This window comes from Arvicola amphibius, chromosome 5 (assembly GCF_903992535.2).
Source record: "Arvicola amphibius chromosome 5, mArvAmp1.2, whole genome shotgun sequence".
NCBI classification, from domain to species: Eukaryota; Metazoa; Chordata; class Mammalia; order Rodentia; family Cricetidae; genus Arvicola; species Arvicola amphibius.
In genome coordinates this window covers 157,000,342-157,020,104 of record NC_052051.1, presented here as the reverse complement: position 1 = coordinate 157,020,104, position 19,763 = coordinate 157,000,342, and the positions used below count along the sequence as shown (strand labels likewise).

The 19,763-nt window shown below is 41.6% G+C and overlaps 1 protein-coding gene across 3 annotated transcripts in view; it reads right to left on the bottom strand.

Annotated features, from left to right (window-relative positions):
- Positions 1 to 19,763, bottom strand: part of Fbxo15 (F-box protein 15) — a 49,615-nt gene that overhangs the window by 26,193 nt on the left and 3,659 nt on the right. For 2 of the 3 annotated variants that reach the window (XM_038329390.1, XM_038329387.1), the window contains exons 2-8: positions 18,341 to 18,451; positions 13,684 to 13,788; positions 11,542 to 11,784; positions 10,705 to 10,914; positions 7,599 to 7,725; positions 4,269 to 4,351; positions 3,219 to 3,364 (exon numbers count right to left, since the gene is read on the bottom strand). In XM_038329390.1, coding sequence (XP_038185318.1) covers positions 3,219 to 3,364; positions 4,269 to 4,351; positions 7,599 to 7,725; positions 10,705 to 10,914; positions 11,542 to 11,784; positions 13,684 to 13,788; positions 18,341 to 18,451 — 1,025 coding nt within the window. The remainder of the gene's footprint in view (positions 1 to 3,218; positions 3,365 to 4,268; positions 4,352 to 7,598; positions 7,726 to 10,704; positions 10,915 to 11,541; positions 11,785 to 13,683; positions 13,789 to 18,340; positions 18,452 to 19,763) is intronic. The other variant, XM_038329389.1, reaches the window with a different exon arrangement.

The following is a 19,763-nucleotide window of genomic DNA, read 5'->3' as shown; positions in this document are numbered from 1 at the left end:
TTCACTCCATATGGATCCAAGATCAACTGAAGACCAAATATTTTTAAACTGCTAAGGAAAAAGTAGTAAATAAGCTTCAGCATACAGATATGGGTAAGGATTTTCTGATAGGACTCCAGCAGCACAGGAAATAAGACCAGCAATTGATAAATGGGATCTCATAAGACTACAAAGCTTCTGTACTGAGATGGAAACTGTCAATCAACTAAAGAGGCAGCCCAAGAATAGAATAAAATCTTTGCCAGCTACACATGTGACAAAAAGATTAGTATCTAGAAAATACAAGGAATTAAAAAAAAAACTAAGCACCAAGATAACAAACACGAGCTAAGCATGGTGGTGCACGCCTTTAATCCCAGCACTCAGGAGGCTCTGTCAGTTCTAGGCCAGCCTGGTCTACAGAGTGAGTTCCAGCACAGCCAAAACTACGGAGAAACCCTGTCTAGAAATTCCAAATAAGAGAGAGAGATAGACAAGGACAATGGCACTGGGTTTTGATCCTACTGCATGTACTGGCTTTGGAGGGGCCTAGCCTGTTTGGATGCTCACCTTCCTAGACCTGGATGGAGGGGGGAGGACCGTGGACTTCCCACAGGGCAGGGAACCCTTACTTCTCTTCGGACTGGGGGGGGGGAGTGAGGAGAGAGAGAGGGAAATAGGAGGTGGGGAGGAGGCAGAAATTTTTAATAAAAAAATAATAATAAAAGAATGCTGAAAAGAGAGATAGAAAAAAACAAACACTACAATTTAAAAAATATACCATGGAACTAAAGAAAGAGTTCTCCAAAGAATAAATATGAATGGCTAGTAAACAGTTTTAAAAGTGGTCAACATCTTTAGTCACCAGAGAATAAGGATTAAAACTACTTTAATATCCTATCATAAATGACCACCATCACAAATACAGATTATGACAAACAGTGGCATGGGGAAGCAGAACGCTTTACAGCACTGGTGGGAATTTAAACTAGCACAGACACTTTGAAAATCAATCTGGACGTTTCTCAAAAAAACCAAAAATATGATCTACCATATGACCTAGCTGTACCACTGGGTATATATCCAAGGATCTCAATACCCTACTACAGAGATACTTGGACATCTATGTTCATTGCTGCTCTATTCACAACAGGCAGGAAACAGAATAAAATGTGGGACATATACCCAATAGAGTTCTACCCAGCTGTACAGGAAAATGAAACTGTAGGTAAACGACAGAACTGGAAAGAATACGGAGTAAGGTACTCAGGCCCAGAAGGACAGTGCTCCCTGTCCTCTCTCATGCAGGGAGGCGGGTGGGCTCTGGGCAGTGAAGGCCATGAAAGCAGAGGGCGGACTGCTGACAACACAGGCTTAGCACAAACACAGAGGATGAGAGACCCTGGCAGGGAAGGGAAGGGCTAAGCAAGCTGAAAAGTGTTTGGAAATCCATCCACACACCTACTATCTTGTAATTCAATTAAGAATCTTTTTTAAAAAGCTAAAGGGGAAACTGCTGATAATGATAGACAATGCTGTTCCTAGAGAGTCTGTGGGTCAACAAGAAAACACCCCACTGCCAGGTGGGGATACTTCTGTAAGGGATGTTGGTCACGGAGGTTCCACTGGCTTCAAACACAATACAAGCTCTATCGTTCCTCCTGGTTACCCCCAGAACTAAGGACCTACTGCTGAAAATATGACACACCTTGGCTGCAACACAGAGAAGACAAGACACGCACTGGGTCTTCAAAGAACTGGCCCTGTCCACAGCCAGCCATGGGGGAGGGAGAGGTTCATAGGCCCTACTCTTTCATGCTCAACTACTGAGTACCAGTGGAATTTTGGTGAGGCCCCATAATCGTTTTCATTTGTGTATCGAGGGGGGAGTCCACTAAGTCCCAAAGGATAGTTTCAAACCCATGATTACACAGACAGCCCTGACTAACTCAGTGGATCATAAAGCAAAAGAAAAGGTCATGAAAGCAGGAAAGGGATTTGCAGAAGGGTGGATGACAGGGATGGGGGAGACGGCGGGGAGCAATCATGTACATTACACCCATGTGGAAACTATGGAAGAGCAATTTTAGTGAATAAAAGGAAATGCCAACAAGCACGAGAATCTTCCTCAACCCAAAAGGCAAGGGAGGCTTGCAGATTAACACATGTGAAAGGCACAGATCACCAGCTGATACTGTCCTGGTGACAATCTTAGCTTCAAAAGGAGGGCCGTCTACAGCTAATTATAAGTCATTAAGTAAATAAAAGTTCTAAAGCCCAATGTGACACTAACCATGAATGAAGTTTTAGTCTACCATAAAAGGGTGTCGCCTTCTTAACTTACAATCTGTGGCTGAAAGGGAGAGAACTGAGTGCTTAGCTGTTTCCGTAGCTCACCGGGTAAAAAGAGAACATGCTTTACAGAAAAGCTCAGTCAACAAACCTAAAACACACGCCATAATTTTTAAAAATCAACATTTTTCTAAACTCAAACAAGCAAAGCAAAAAAAAAAATGATTTGGACAAGAGTCATTAGTGGATGGCAAGTCCACCAAGTGGGAGAGGATTGTGGGTAATTATGTTTGAAAAAGAATACCTTCATAGTGAGGAAATGCAATCGTCCTCCTAACCAAACGATTCATTCAGCATTACTGACGGGCAGCCTGACAGCACGCCTTGTAATATGATGCGGAATGAAGTTACATTTTCCTCTATAAAATACACTCACCAAGCAGAGCTACACCAGACTTCAAGTTTAAGAATTCCTAAAGCAATCCCAAAAGGAAACAAGCAGGTGGATAGGAACAGGGCACGCATTCTGAGCTTGAGTTTCCCCCAGCCCTTTTCTTAATTTTGGAAAGTGTGGCAAATGGCAAACACCGAGGTAGTGCAAATATGAGAAAAATTGGTTTCTCTTTAGTCTCACTCTGCAAGGCTAAGGCATTCACCCGGTGATCACATTTACCAAATTCCAGGGGCAAGGGAAGATTTGGAGTTAAGAAAACTCTCAGGAACATCGACAGAAAAGAAAAGGCAAGCATCCTGCAAAGTTGAGAGAGCGGGAGACAGAAACAGCCAGAGAGGCTTGCTGTGTGCTGCAGTGCTTCACGAGGCCCATGCACAGGGAGGGCCAGAGAACACAGCCGGGCTGGCGGACTACAAAGGACCAGCTAGAAGGGTGATTCCTCTCTCTCCCCTACAACCTATCAATCTCAGAAACAGAGTTAACTTAACTTCACCTTTGCTGGAGAAGAGTGCGTAAAGTGTACTGCACAGGTAGAAAGTCCCACCGCCGTGCATGTCAATGTGCAGCTGATAGCCTTGCAGTCCATATTCCGGGCTGTCATCCAAAAAGGGACCATGATGCTGAGGCGACACATAGGGGCTGTAAAACAAATCAACACACACACAAATCTGTCAACATCACAGGCAAAATACTTGGTTGTAAAACACTCCTAAAATTTATTATCTATTCAAAACACTACTCCCACCAATGACACGCTATAGGAACCTAATAACCTTCATTCTGTGAACTCAAAGGAACTGTTCCATGCTGTTCTCATCAACCTCTAACAAAAACTGGCACAGATATCGAGTTCCATGGGCAGCCACCAGACCAGCACAGCCACTGTGACTGAGATCCGCCCTACAACAGCAGGTCTACAAAGGCCACCATGCCCTCGGTCTTCTCAGTGACCACAGACAGGGGCACCAACACAGACCTACAGGCCAAGAAATCAGGCTAAGACGCAAGCTAAAACCAGCCAATCGTTTCAGTAAGAAAAACCACCATGGAAGGCAGCACACTTAAAAGCATCCAGAAGCTTTACATATACTTAAAAACTGAGTAAGGAGGGAGCAAGGGGAAAGCTACAGGGAGACAAAAAAGATTGTTCCCCACCTATCACCAGGCTGATATATTAGAAGACACCCACAAAACAGACCAGAGTCAACCAGAGGGCCAAAGGTCTGGACATTTTCCAAGTTCGAAACTTTAGATTATTAAATATGAGAACTTGAGGGAGGATGGTAGCTCTCAGAACAAAGCACTCCTGCCTCTAAGGAACACCCTACCAGGTATACAGTCCTGAAACTGGAACAAACTGAGTTTGTCCATAATACAATTTGTCCATAATACAATTTTCTTAGCCATAGCTAATTTTCTTAGTCATGTCTGATGTCTTGAGTCCACTGGATACAAAATACTTTTACAGCTATCCTAAGAATATTAAGATGGAACTGACTTCGAACCTTATGAGAATCCAATTCACCCATATACAGATACATACAGAGTGGCTGAGCCTAATGTGCTTCTCTCCACAAGGTGATGAAAATGAAGATTTGCCATGACAAAAGCCAGTCCTGCGTCCTTCTGAAAAATTAATTTAAAAGAACATAGTTTTATCACCTTGAAGATGTATGCATTATTGTTGCCAATAAAGTGTTACTATAAGACTTGCACACAATACCAAGAGCTGGATCATGATTCACTCAATTTGCAGAACATGTAGCCCCAAAAGAATTAATGTCCTACACATGTGCAATAGCAAAGTGCCCTATTAAACACAATGATTTCCATGTTATTTATATGTATACATAAATAATATATAATATTCATATATTCATATGCATGTATATATATATATACTTGTGCATGTGAACAAAAGAGAGAGATGATTTCAAGCTACTTCAAACTATTTTCAAAAATGAAGACAATCTGATAAGACCCTACAGATATCTGGTAATTTCATAATCTGAGTATTACTGGACAATGTTCCTCCTAGTTAGCTTCAGCTGTCAACTTGATACATCCCAGAATTACCCAAGAGTCCCAGCTGAGATTCTGTCTGGATCTGACCAGCCTGTGGATGTTTTCTCAATTACTAATTGATGCAGGAGGGCCAGCACCCCAGGCATGAGGTTCTGGACTGTCTATGGTAGCTAGCTGAGCAGAGGCTAGAGAGCAAGCAGGCAGCCTTCCTCTACAGTTGCTGCTGCCTCTTACCTGACCTAACTTCCTGCCCTGATCTCCCTCAATGATGATGGGCTGTGACTTGTAAGTAGGAAATAAACTGTTTCCTCACTCAAGTTTTGGTCATGGTGTTTATCACAGCAACAGAGAGCAAACAGAACAATGTTTCTTTTGCAAATAACTGCTTGTTGGCAAATGCAGTAGAAATGACTAGATCTCATTTCTTCACTTGCCCAGCGGAAAATGTGGTTGTAGGAGAATGTATGCTTACTGCTGTAGCTATTCCTGAAAAATAAGCTTGAAGGTGCCACTCTCCAAACAGTCCTCATAATTCTAAAACAAAAATGATCCATAATTTAAGTCACAAAATGGATAAGCAAACTGCTGCTCCATCCTCAAATCACACACACACACACACACACACAGAGAGAGAGAGAGAGAGAGAGAGAGAGAGAGAGAGAGAGAGAGAGAGAGAGAGAGAGAGAGAGGGAGAGAGGGAGGGAGGGAGGGAGGGAGGGAGGGAGGGAGGGAGGGAGGGAGGGAGAGAGGGAGAGAATAAAAAGGAAAGAAACAATGGCTGCCATGGTCAGCTGATAAAAAGGACAAGATGGATGAAAGCTGCAGAACACAGAAACTTGATTCTGTCCCATCACTGCACACAGAGGCACAGTACTCTCAACCAACCCGTGAACTGCCCTCATAAAAGCGCCAAGAGCCAAAGCCTCAAAACTAAATAGATGAGGATGCATAGAGATTTATCACACTGTTCTGCAATCCACAAGTGACCACCCAGAATATAACCCATGAGAACCTTCTTCTGAATGGTTGGTCAGGGTAGTATAAGTCGCTCCCTAACAATATAGACTATTGCTGTTGCCTTGGCTGCCTCTCGGAGGTTGAAGGTAAGCCCCTATAGCTGAATACATTGCACACTTAGGATACAAGGTTCAGACTGACTCAGATGATTCAAGCTGGATCCGACCTGAAAGCCTCTTTACTGTGGTCTAACTTCTGTGGTACCAGAAAATACCATGCAAGGGAGAGACACTAATAGTCCTACCCAGCTGCAACACCCATAAACACAGCAACAACCAGCACAGTAAGACATCTGCAAAGGTGAAAAACAGTGGTACTTAAATGTAGGTGGCACAGCTGCTAATTGGACTTAAGGCCCCACTCAACAGGAGGGAAATCCTGCCTGGTACTAAAAAGCAAGCCAACTTCCTAGGGCTAGTGAGGTCATGGGCCTCAGGAAAGAATCTACTGTGGCCACTTTGCTAGACCAGCATAATTCTCTACCCCATTCTAAACCTTATCCTGACAACCATAAGTGCATGTAGCTACCACTCCTCATCAAAGATGCTTCTCTTTACAGTAAATGGAGACCATGCAGAGATGAGCAAGTGGTTTGGAGCTCAGCTCTAGTGGAAACATTTACATCACACCTCTTGCAGCTATGGCTCAGGGAACATTGCAGAAGAAGAGGCATAAAGATTGTAAGGGTCAGAACATCAGTAAGTTCGCTGTCAGTCTGTCTCAGAAATGACTGCATAAACAAGACCTAAACAATAGCACAACCAATAGGCATGCTGACATAGAAAAAGGAAATTGTTGTACAGTCCCACGTCTAGACATAGAACTACAGGCAAAGAATGAGAGCTGAGAGACAGAGAATTATAGTTTTTCCCAGGACTGAGCTCCCTGGTTGGTTATCCAATAGCAAGTTCTAAAACTGTAAATACACAGACAACAAAAATGAACCCAGCAGGTTGTATTTATATATGTCTGCATGCATACTGATACATGTATATGTAACAATAATAGAAGGAGGCTATCAGTTTGAGAGTGGGAGGAGCATGAAAGGGGTTGGAGGGAAGAGACCTGTGAGTGGATAGGAGGGGCAAAAGGAGGAAGTGATATAATTCCATAAAAAAAACAGGCGCTGGTGACACAGGCCTTTAATCCCAGCACTCGGAGGCAGGCAGATCTCTATGAGGCCAGCCTGGTCTACAGAGCTAGTTACAAAATAGGTAGGGCTGTTACACAGAGAAATTCTATCTCAAAAAAACAAAAATAAAAATAAAATTTAAAAAACAAAACAAAAAAACAAAAACTCAAAAGGATCAGAACTCAACCTGGCCTGGTGAAACAGAACACACAACCTGAAAGAACAACTTCTTAGATATTTGACCCTGAAGGCAGAGTGTGTTCCATGTCACATCCACAAGTCAGAAAGATCTTAGAGACCTCCATGTTGGGCATGTACTATCAAGAAACTTTGGCAAAGAAAGACTTGAGAGTGGAAAATAGACTTACTGGGAGAGGAAGGGGGAAGTGCCCTAACGTTAAAGAAATAACTGTCAGTAGAAACAGGAAGACAGAGGAGGTGCCCATCATCCAATCAGCACTGAATGCTTCCAAGTCTACATTCAGTCTCACATGTAACAGTGTGCAAACGTGCAACTGTCAAGGGACATGACACAGTCCATGAGTGAACGCCATCTTACATATATAACAGTGTGCAAATGTGGGACTGTCAAGGGACATGGCACAGTCCATGCATGAACTCCATCTTACATATATAACAGTGTGCAAACATGGGACTGTCAAGGGAGACTACACAGTTTGTGCATGAACTCCATCTTACCTGCCATAGCCCCACCAGAAGGCCAGGATTTAGAGAGAATATCCGGACAAGTCTGTCACAGCCAAAGATGTTAGGCTCCCTCAAATGATCCAGATCATACTTTGCAATTAAAGACAGCCAACGTGGGCTTGGAACACCATGCCAAGAAAGAAGAGAGATTGTGAACATTCCAATATGTCTTTTTGTCAAGTCTTATTCGTGTAACTAAAAATGCTTTTGAAGAGCAATTTATGCACATTGACATGCTCAAACCAAGTGACAGAATTATGGAGCCTTGTACAACTGAGAGGCAAATACACCAAGTTTTTCACCCTACTATCTCTTTCCTTCCCTCCCTCTCACTCTTCCTCTGAGAGCAGATGTGCCTTTTTTCCAAAGTTTTTATAAGGTAGAGCTGAGTAACAGTGAAAACTGAAATATTAGAACAGGAATGTAAGCTGAAATCATGAGTGTTTTCATGAGAGAGTCACACAGAATTCTCAGTCTTAATGTCCAAGAGTAAATACTCAAATATGTGGGAGACCCCTTCAATATGTTCCACATTAAGACGTTAGACACCATCTACAAATACAGTGTAAGACAGACAACAACATACAGCTCAGGGAGCTGAAAAGGAGCTGAGACCTCAATGGTCAAGCAACAGAGCCAGAGCACTAGGCCAAAGTCCCCAAGGTCCTGGACCACAGCACCTGGAATTGATTCCGCACCAGGTACTCAAGACAGCAGTGTAAATACACAGATGCTGAGAGAAACAAGCTGGTCAGCTGTGGCACTGCTTCAAACAGAGGACTGCAAGGCAGCAAGCCAACCGCAGCTCTCACAGGACAGGATTCTAGCACTGTGTTCATAAGGGATTTTTATGCTGAGAACAATAAGTAGGTGGCAGAACTGGCTGGTGAGAAGATTTGTGGCACAGGAACTAAAACCGACTCCGCACATGAAGAACACGTCTGGAGGATGACAAACACGGACCAGTGACACAAGAATAAATTCAAGAAAACCCAGGGGGACCTTGCTCCAGCTGACAATGGCTTTACAGCACCACAGACTGGGTCCAACCACGTGACAACAGCTGCTCAGAGGGATGCCAGACAGTCCAGAGAAAGAATGCCATGACGGCACAACACCCTTAACAGGTGCTCAATAGCTGGCGGCCATTGCTGCTGCCACGGTCAAGAGATGGCAGGAAGCTTCTTCCCTCACCTTCAATGTAACACAGCTGGGAAACACTCTAAGGATGGCTATGAAAATGTTAGACAGACTCCAGGAACAAACTAAGTCCTCATCACCTTGGCTTTACAAGCCAGTCATGGCCACTGAGGCCTCGGAGAACATTCATTAGACAACCATTCCCACAAACTTGGAGGGCACAGGGCACAGGGACTGAGTACAGCTGAGAGCTCATCTAGAAAGGTCTAGGCTACAGGGCAATGATCTGAACAGGACTCCACGAGCACTTGCAATATTCCCAGAAACACTGCACAGCAGAACAAACGCAAGCTTAAGTAAAGGAGCAAAGTCTCGCCTGGCTATCACAAAGACACAGACAAAGATCTATTCTTCATGATGAATGCACTGGCCTATAAACTGTAAAGAGGGGCCTATCAAAGCAGATCCGTGGGACACATTTTCAGCTCTGCTTATTACTAGTGATCAAAGACTGGTCCATAGAGTTTAAATGGAAATAAATTACATTCGATTAACTTTCCCCAATGAATTTTAGCATTCATTGCTATGCAGTAATTAGTATTCCTGACCTTGGTAGCAATTTCTGGGAGAACTATACTTTTATGTGAGTTCTATAATTCAACATGACATGATCTGTAATCCATAGCCTTTCAAGATCATTTTTTAACTGTTAACTAATTTGTATCACTGCCTACAAACAAAAATTCACGATACACCATCCCATCACAACAGTGCATTGTGTGGATTCCGACTCTGAACACGATTTCAGACTGTATACGACTTACCTACTATATCAGAAAAACTTGAAGTTCATCATACAAATTTTAGATTTATCCAGATAACAATATCACTTTAAAAAGTAACTGTGTTGTTAAAATATATCTAGTAATCTAATTAGGAAAATAACCCATGTTTTTACATTGATATTTTCAGAACTCAGCAAGCATGGGCAGCAATGAGAGGTCTGAGTATGATCACTAAACAGCCACAGAGCTGGCACTACAGAGGAGCCAACAGCAGGCCCACTGCAGGGAAACCATAATATTAACATCGTCTCTTCTCATAGGGACAGAGATGAGAGGGAGCCATAAGAATTACAGTAAGCAAAGACGGAAAGAAAAATCACCGTAGAAGACACTGCTGCAGAGTCAAAGAGGTGGGACAGAGCAGCACAACCACGGAGAAGGCATCACTACCACACGCTGCAACACATCTGACACAAGGATCTACACCTCCACAATCCAGTTCTACAAGACAATGGCACTGATGGAGGTGGGATGTGCTGTGAGAAGCAGGAGTGAGCCTCTTAGTGCATGAGGGCTCAGCACAAAGCCATCCCACAGTAGGACAAGTGATCATCTGACCTACGGACTTCACAACTAAGTCTCCTGATCTTCACCCTAACAGCCATCTGCATCATATCAAAGTACGGGTGTGAAGACGGAGGCGGAGTCAGGTACACATGGCCACATATCTAGTAAATTCAAGAGAAAAATCACACAAAATAAGTGATAATTGTATTTATAAAGTACTTAAACAAAATAAGTGATAATTGTATTTATAAAGTACTTAAACAAAATTAGTATATAATTATTGAAGAATAAGCTAATCTTATATTGTTTGTTAAAATAGTTAAAAGTGAAAATGCAGAAAAGCCACACATTTCCTAACAAACTATAAAATAATAAAAATATTTTAAAACTAGACTATCATTTTTACTATTATAAGATTCAAGAAATTTTAATTTAGACCTAATGTGACAAGCCCAGTATCTTCTGTTCATAGCAATGCAGAATGACAGGAAGTCCTCTGACACACAAGTGAATGAAAATACACGAATGGCATTTTTTAATTTCAAAGAAATACAATATTTAGGTTCCAGGAGTCCTTGTCAATGTGCTGATAAATTAGTACTTACCCATATGGGTCAAAGGTTTTATGCCGATCTGCAAAAACTGGCGTCATCCCACACAAATCCAGGGTGGACAACATGGCAAGCTTTGGCCAATTTTTGCCATACCACACAACAGTGACAGATGTATCATTGAAGGAAACATCAGCATGTTGCATGATGTGTTCTTTTCCACTTTTCTCTCTTAATATAATTGCAAAACGTAGGCCAAATACTCTAGAAAAAGAAAAGAAAGCTCAAAGTGCTTTCAAAGAAAAAACTCTGTATCAACACACACACACATACTTTATATGTATTTCCATAATATCTACTTCCTTAAAGACAAAGTCAAAACCCTTGGCACACTCCTGACATATTTCACCCACAGCACCTTCTGAACCTTTCTTTCCTCCAGCAGATAATCCCTGCTCCATGACTAGCAGGTCAGGCAATGGAACAGCATCTCCAACACCTACTCAATATCATGAGGCTGAAGGGATCTCCAACACCTACTCAATATCATGAGGCTGAAGGGATCTCCAACACCTACTCAGTATCATGAGGCTGCTTCTTCTGTTTATAAAAACGTAAGCCAATACCAAAATGTCTCGTAAATTTTACACACACACACAAAATCAGAAACAGCACCCTCTAATATAAACTGTTCACCTAGTCTAGGAATGTAGCTCATGGTATCCACTTCCCTAGCACATGTTTCAATCCTTCAGTCTGTAAACTAAGTAAAAACCTTGCACATCCACTGTATGTCTAAAACACCTGGATATGACAACATTGGGTTAGAACCTGGACGATCCCGTGGTTCCGTCCAGGAGCCAGTGAAGCGTCCAAGAGCAGCCTACACACCTGAGGACCTCTTTGAATTTCGTAGGAAGACCTGTGTAGGAGTTAACAGGTTTGGCAATCTGGGTTAGTGCTTCTTTCACAGATGAGATTTGCTTTGTAATATATTCTTTCTTCCAGTATCCACCTTCTTTATCCTCAACTGACAGTAAGCTCACAGACGTGGCTGTCTCCTCCACTGAATGAACTTTCCAATGGGATCTTTTTGATGAAAATGCAGCTGAGTAGATTCTTCTCCAAGTAAGACTGGAAGAAAGGGATAAAGTATAGCAATGTGGAGGCACTGTAAAGTACCTGTAACAATATATACATTAGAGATGCACAATAATTTTTAATTTTCAAATAGACCAATTAAATGAAGAATTTGCCTGTCTTCATGTGTACAGTGGACCACAGTCTGAAATGAAATGTTTTAGATCCACAATCCCCAAAAGCACATAAAAAAGGGAAAAGCCTATTTCCAGAGTCAAGTTTAAATTAAGAATTCCATGTTACTTGGGATCATCAAATGTTGTTTTTCTGCTAGATGACTGAATAGGAGTTCAATCACAGGAAAGTCACAGGGGTACATAAGGGTGAATCTGGTTTTACTGTGGGTATGGACGTGTGTAAGCGCTGTACACACATGCAAAACAATGAGGAAACATATTCTACATCCATTTTGCTTCCTATCTTTAAATTTTAACAATGAACATGCCTGCCCCAATTTCAAAAAGATAAAATAGTGAAAGTAATTAAAATATAACTTTATTCAGTGTTTGTTAAGCTTTCCTGAGCACACATGTCAATTGTCACTTAAGTAATTCACACACATTAACTCATTTACTCCTCCCAATAAATACATGAGGTAGCTACTGTTTTCACCCCCACTGTACCACAGATCATGTAATTGCAGCCAAGACTGGGATATTCAAATATGCATGAATACATACACATTTTAATGATTCAAAATTATCTATATTCATTCCAAAATTATTGTCAAATGCCATCTAGTAGTTGATGTAGATAAAACATGTATCCTCTCGCATAAGAATTTCTTGTATCTTTTTTAATGAAAAGACAAGAACCTCCCTCCTCAATTGGAGCAGGTGCATGTTCCTGTGGCAGAGTGAGAAGGGTGGAGGACAACCTTAGTGTGAACAGAGGGTTTACTATGGTTCCTCACTTAAAGGGCAAAAAACACCAAAGCATCAAAGATATATTAGACCAGTCATTTCAGAACTAGATTATTCATTACTATGACCTGAATAAACTGTAAAAATATGGATTCCAAACCACTAAGTCACAATCCAAAGCACTGAGCTATAATCTTCACAGATGCAGAGTTAGGAACCCAAAGTCTTACATTTTCCCAGCTGATTGTGCATCTTCTCTCATGGACTAGAGTCTGAGAACCACCATAGAGAATGTTCCCCGCCTGCCATGCTCCAGAATAGAAAACCCTGCACCCTATCTGTCATTCCCCATTTACCTTCCACATCGAACCAACTACATTCCTGCAAGGTCTATATGGAGTCAATATTTGCATGGTCTTTGATGCTGAGTAAGAGAGAACCCTAAAAAGCCAAAAAGTGGGCACAACATGCTCAGTAGATATTAGGGGCACTCCATCTCTCTCTGTATAAGAGGAAATTCTAGGTACAGGCCAAGCTCACAAAGAAAAATAGAAGCTGTGACTCCTCTTTATTCATAGATGCCCAAGAGTCTAACTGAGGAGTCTCCCTGGTTCCCAAGCCTCCACATGCTGTGTCTCTCTCTTCCCCTCTCTCACTCTTTCCACGTATCAAGTACATTTGATTGGCAGATATTGGAGGAAAAGCTATGGTAATTTCATAGTCCCACACACACACTTCTTTTTCTATGATCTGTATGACCGCCAGTAGAGAGCACACCATCTGCCCAAGAACTAGGTGAAAAGCTCTGTGAATGAATGAGAGGAATAGGCTTTATCTTCAATATCCACAAAGAACAACCTGATACTAGAAATGCAAATGTTTGGAAATACATGACTACATGTAGCATTAGACACATTATTGTCTAAAATAGGATTAAAGTTAATTCTCTTAATTTTTAGCAAATGGCTGTCTACTAATTTTCATGACTTCTATTATCACACAGAACAGACAGACATAGTAGTCCCCTTACTTGTCACTGGCCAAACGATAAAAGCGTCTGTTCACACATCCAGTGCCCAGCAAGCTCACAGCATCCAAGTAGGAAAATATATTCAGCAAGACTTCAGAGGGCATTCTGAGAGAGGAGGAAGAAAATTAAACAAGATAGCAGATACTGAATCTACAAATTACCCAGAATACAACTGGCTATGCATCACTAAAGAGAGGGCTACTACCATACTCATCTATTTAATAGGCAAACTCTTCTCTCATCCTTGATTAATTTCTTGATTGCAATTTTCTGGTTATTACAGTTCTCATTGCATAGACCAATGAAGAGAGCATAAGACACAGAGAACTGACTTTTTCAGTATGTCAACCACATCAGTTCAATGACTCTATCATGATGGTATATTTCTGCTGAAATACTGGAACTAGAAGATGAAAACACATTCTCGCCATGAATAATGCTGCTAGAATTGGAAACATTAACTGTGTTTACACCTAACCTGCATTTCAGGTTCTCATTCACCAGCCTGCTAAATGTCCTCATAGAGGGACACTAACTGCTTCCTCTCTAGTTCAAGAAAACTTCAGGCTTCATAGAGTCTTCTGAAGGGCTTTATGCCCAAATGAATGTTATACTTTATTATCGAGATTCCTTCTACTTTCATAGTTGCAGAATTCGACACACACCATAAGAATCCGGCAGCATGAGGAAATCAGGAATGGGCCTCCGAGCATCTGTATCAGCATTTAGCTGAAGGGCAAATGAACAGGGCTTTGAAGACTGTTGCAAGAAATGGAAGAAGGAACACATAGCGATAAAGGACTAAGAAAACCCTTTGGGGCCAACTTCAAATGGTTTGGTCAGTCTCTACTTGTGACTTTAATAATTAAAATAATTTTATTTATTAATAGAATTCAGTGATCAAACATTTCATAGGGAGATGTTAGTTCTAAAATCCTGAAAATACTAAGAAAGAATAATGTGGATCCTTGGAGAGAGCCAGCTAATTCTTCACATATTTGATCCCTGTCACCATGTGAGTGCACCCACTGTTCAAGGCTTCTGCAAGAACAGGCAGCCTCACCTTAGTTAAATCTTCCCTGCCCTCGCCCATGAAATCTTTAATATTCATAATCAGTGTTAGACACCTTCAATGAGAAATGGTAGAGACAACAAAACTGGGGTGGGGAGTTTTGGTACCATGCTGGCTAGTTTTAAGCCTACTTGACACAAAGAGGGTCACCTGAGGAAGAGCCCTGAATTGAGAAAATACGTCAGTAATATAGGCAAGCCTGTAGACTATTTTCTTAATTAATGATTGATGGAGAGGTCATAATGGGCTGGACCCCAGTTGTGGGTGGTACCATCCCTGAACACATGGTCCTGGGTTCTATAAGAAAGCAAACTGAGCAAGATAAGGAAGCAATTCAGGAAGCAACACCACCAACCCCAACCTCCCACACCCTATACCCTTGCATCCCCCATGGCCTCTGCATCAGGTTCCAGACCAGTTTGCATTCCTGCCTTGGCTTTCTTCAATGGACTAAGATTCCAGACATGTAAGTCAAATCCTCTCCTCCCTAAGTTGCTTTAGGTCATGGCGTTTCATCACAGCAACAGAAAAGTACTAAGGCAGTCACCGTCAGGACTAGCCACTGCCTGTCCTTTCATATTTTAAATTCTTTATAAAAGTCTCTGCCTATATTTTTAAATTATTTTAATTCAAACTAAGTTGATCATAAAAACATTTCAGAAAGGTATGGAGTAACTGTAGGAATTTAACTGAATAAAGACCCATGCAAGTGAGGCATTGAGTAAGTTCCATCTTTGTAGCCACCAGAATTGAGCATGGGGAGATGTATCTTAATCCCATCTATCCTTCACTGTTCAAAGTCCTTTGAATAAGTGCTCAACCATAAATGAGACATAGCTACATAACTCCACTCCTCCCAAGGCTCAGGGGACATCCTGGAAGACAGAGGGAAAGAATGGAAGAACAAGAGAATACAGAAGAGTTCTGTGAAATGCCGTCCTCTGGACATGACACGGCTGTTACTCCAACTCACAGCAGCATTGGTGACCTACACAAGACCTGTATAATACATTCATATTTACTACTTAATGAATTTGTTACTGAGCTGGACTAACCAATGTTTACACCCACACTGGGTTTCTTTTTATTGGATTCTAACTATTTCACATAATCCCTGGAATGAAGATAAGGAATAACAAAGACAGAAAGGGCATGAGTGAGTGAGACAGAACAGAAACAAAGATGGGAACAAAAGTTCTGCTTTTAGCGAGTGGTCTTCCCTAAGAAACTCAGCTGATTTGTATATATTCATTTTCAATACTGTGGGGATAGGTTTGAATGGGAAATTATACCCCATAGTCTTAGGTATTTGAATAGTTGGTCCAATCCAGTTGGTACTGCTATTTGGAGGGGCTTACGAGGTGTGGCCTTGCTGGAGGAAGTGTGTCACCACAGGCAAACTTGGAGAGGCCTTGCCCTCCACCCTGTCCCCTCTCTACTTTGTGTCTGCAGTTCAAGATGTGAGCTCTCAGCATGCTGCTCCATGGACTCTTAACTCTCTGGAGCCATAAACAAAATTAACTTTCTTTCCGTAAGTTGCCGTAGACAAGGTGTTCTATCAAAAGAACAGACAGGTAACTAATACAGTGACTGAACTACAAACATGGCTTTGCCCACACCATATACAACTAATCCACTCCAATATGCGTACACTCATCATCCCCACCCTTAAACCCAACCCAGCTTCTTCAGAGAACTATCGCTTCTGTCTATCAAACCACCTTGGCCCTGGATTCCCAGCCACGTCCTCAAAGCCTTCAGTCTTCTATTCGGGCCTCCCTCTTCTCCATCATCACATCAGCCTTTGAACCATGACCAAAATGTCTCACCTTAATATTTACCTACTGACCCAAGCCCAGCTCTCCCTAAGCATTCTCTAGCTGCTACATAACCTCTGCAACACCACTGGCTGCAGAGCTTCCAGGGAAGATAAACAACAAAATAAAACACACCAGCTTGTCTCTGCTTACTGTCTCTACATCCTCCTCTTCTTTGTTTTTCATAATATAAATACAAAACACAAAACAACATAAAAATAAGTGATTGGCCCTCCCCTCTCATAGGTCTTTCCTGGATCCTTGGTTGCTTCTCAATGTCCCAGTATCTCTGGGCTTCCTCATAAGACAAGTTTCTCTGTTCTTGCCCCAAATCCCCCAATACTTCCAGGAGAGCTAGCACTGGACCTGTGGAGTCTCTGCAAACTCCTTGTCATCAACAGGACTCTCTCCTGCATCCCCCACTCTCCCCGGAACTCTCCCATCTCTGCGGCAGTACCTCCATCCACACATCTGCTGGAGCTGACAGTCTATTTACTCCTCACAAGGACATCTATTTTACTTATGAATAATGTCAGTTATACCTCCAAATGTTCCACACTTGCCTGTCTCACTCTATCCCTCCTCCTGGAACAGAGAGACAAGGCATGCAAACAAGATATTTTAGAAGTCCAGCTTCTACCCAGGATCATGGGAGCCTATGCCTCACACTAGCTATCAGGGTGCCTCTTATAGTAAGTTTGTCTCTGTACCTCTGGGTTTCCACTCTGGTACCTTCTTCTCCAAGGTCTTTAATCTCAACTTTTACTTTCCATCTTCAATGTCACCTCCCCAAGAAAGCCTTTCCTTACCACCTGATTGTATTATTCTACAGTATGGAACTCATTTCCTTGACAGCATGCACTCCAAATTTACAATTTTTCATTTAAAAAAAAACTCTCTCTCACTAGTCTATCAGCTTCTAGAAAATACATGTAAAGGTTCACTGTGTGTCCCCAGCATCAGGTACAGCATCAGATCCAATTCCCAGAATAAAGGGTCTTAAAGGGACGTAACTGATGTCCTTAATTATCTCTTTTGACTTTATGTGTAAAAACATACTAAAATAAGTACATTGAAATGTGCATATATAATATGGTACTGTTGACTGAACCAAGTATGATACAGTATTAAATGTCCAATTGCGAATTATTTTTGCAATACACAGAGTCTTCAGGCTTTGCATCCTGAGGCAAAATGTCTCTCCATGAAAATACCAACATTACAGGGCTTCAAGGGATGCTAATTACATCAATGTATTCCACAAAGGTATTGCAACACACATCTATAGGCATGTTAATACCAGTTCACAATTTTTATAAAAAGACTGAATGAATTTTGGTTCCAATGGTCACAGTATAAATCTCACAGTGACAAAGAGTTCCAAACCACTGATCTAAAAAAAAAAAAAAAAAACAAAAACAAAAAAAAAAAAACATTCCATAGGCTGTACAACTTCAGAAAAACATGATCTTCTTTTTGCTTTCCACTGGTTCTTATCTACCAAGAACTGAATAATTAAGAAGAACAATTTAATAGAAGGAAAATTCAGTGTACTTGTCACCTTTAGAAGTTTAGTTTCATAAAACTAGTCTAATAAGGATAATGGTGACAGGCTCATGACTCATGTCAAACTCTGTGTTGTACATTCTTCCTACACAATCCTATTCTTAGAAAGCTCAAAATAGCAACTTGGTATATGCTGCACTATAATTTTCTCTAAAAACCCCATGCTTAAAGCCCACCGCCCCGTGAGAAGCAGGCTACATACCTGTCCAGGGATACAGAACAGATGGAGGAGGACTTCTCACTGTACTGGCCATGCCTTGTATGCTGCCTCACCACAGGTGAGCCTCTAGCAAACTTCACTCCAAAACCCTTTCTGAAAGTAAAAGTGAGAAACTCAAGTTATATAATAATTACCAAGAGTTATCTGTTCCCCTTTGCAAAATTCTGAAGGATCAATAGACTCCAAAGATTATTCAATGCAAAACTTCATCTCTGAAATTAAAGAGGGAGAAAGGGGAGAAAAGAATGGAGGGGAATGGAAGGGAGGGGTCCAAATCAAGTGTGTGTTAGGTTAATAAAGCTAAAATCTGCACTTTACAGTGCAGTACTGGTGCTCATTATAGACGGCCAGTCCGTCACCAGGGCATCCCCAAATAGATGGAGGGGAACGAAGGGAAAAGGAGAAACAGGCTGTCCTAGTTTAATTTTACAAATGCTCTAACCCAGAAACAATTCAGAGGAGAAAGGGGCACATTACAGGTTATAGTCCATCAGTACGACCAGGAAGCTAGAGGAGCTTGAGAAGCACAACCCGTGGAGCTCACTCACAAGCTCGGGCTTAACTGGCTTTCTACACCTAGGACCGTAAGTGCCCAGTGAATGGCGATGCCCACAATGGGCTGGGCCTCCTCCATCCATGAACAACACAGCAACTCACAGCCCTGCCCTGGGGCCAATCTGATCTGGGCAGTTCCCAACTGAGATTCCTTCTCAGGTGGTTGTGGGCTGTGCCAAGTAGACAATTAAATCTATCTAAAACAGATATATTGAAAGGTCACTTTCAATAATATAACAGAAACCTACTGAAGGTAGAATCCTTAGATTTTTCATAACTTCCTACCTGTGAGCTAGATCTGTCAAGGCAGCCTACAACTTTGTTGATCTTCAAAGCAATTTCAAAGGATAGCATGGACTATCCTTTAGTTAACCTTTGGTTTGCTATCTTTAGTTAGGCACAGAAGTCCCTCTATCCTAAAGTTTCCCACACTTTAACACCTTATAGTCAATAAATAATATTTTAATTAGCTATCTGTTTAGAGATACATAAAACAATGTATCTTATAATTAACAGCTTTTTAGATGTGATGACATAAATATACTCTTTCAAAGTTCCTAAAACAAGTCTGAATTGGGTGAGTCCTCAACTGATGTTCGCTAGCAGACTGAAGGAGATCTGAAACAACGGAGAGTCACAGTCCACAGATCCCATTCTTAGGAAGTAGCCCTGCTGAGTGCTCTTAGTGAATATTTCATTTTTCTTGGAAATCCCTAGAAGCTACTTCTTTGAGCAATGTACAACATACACACATCAGTTGCTGATACACCCCACACCCTGCGTGCTATTTAAGGTACAATATAGAGTGCATATTACCCATTTCTCACTCACCAATGCCTAACCACTTTCA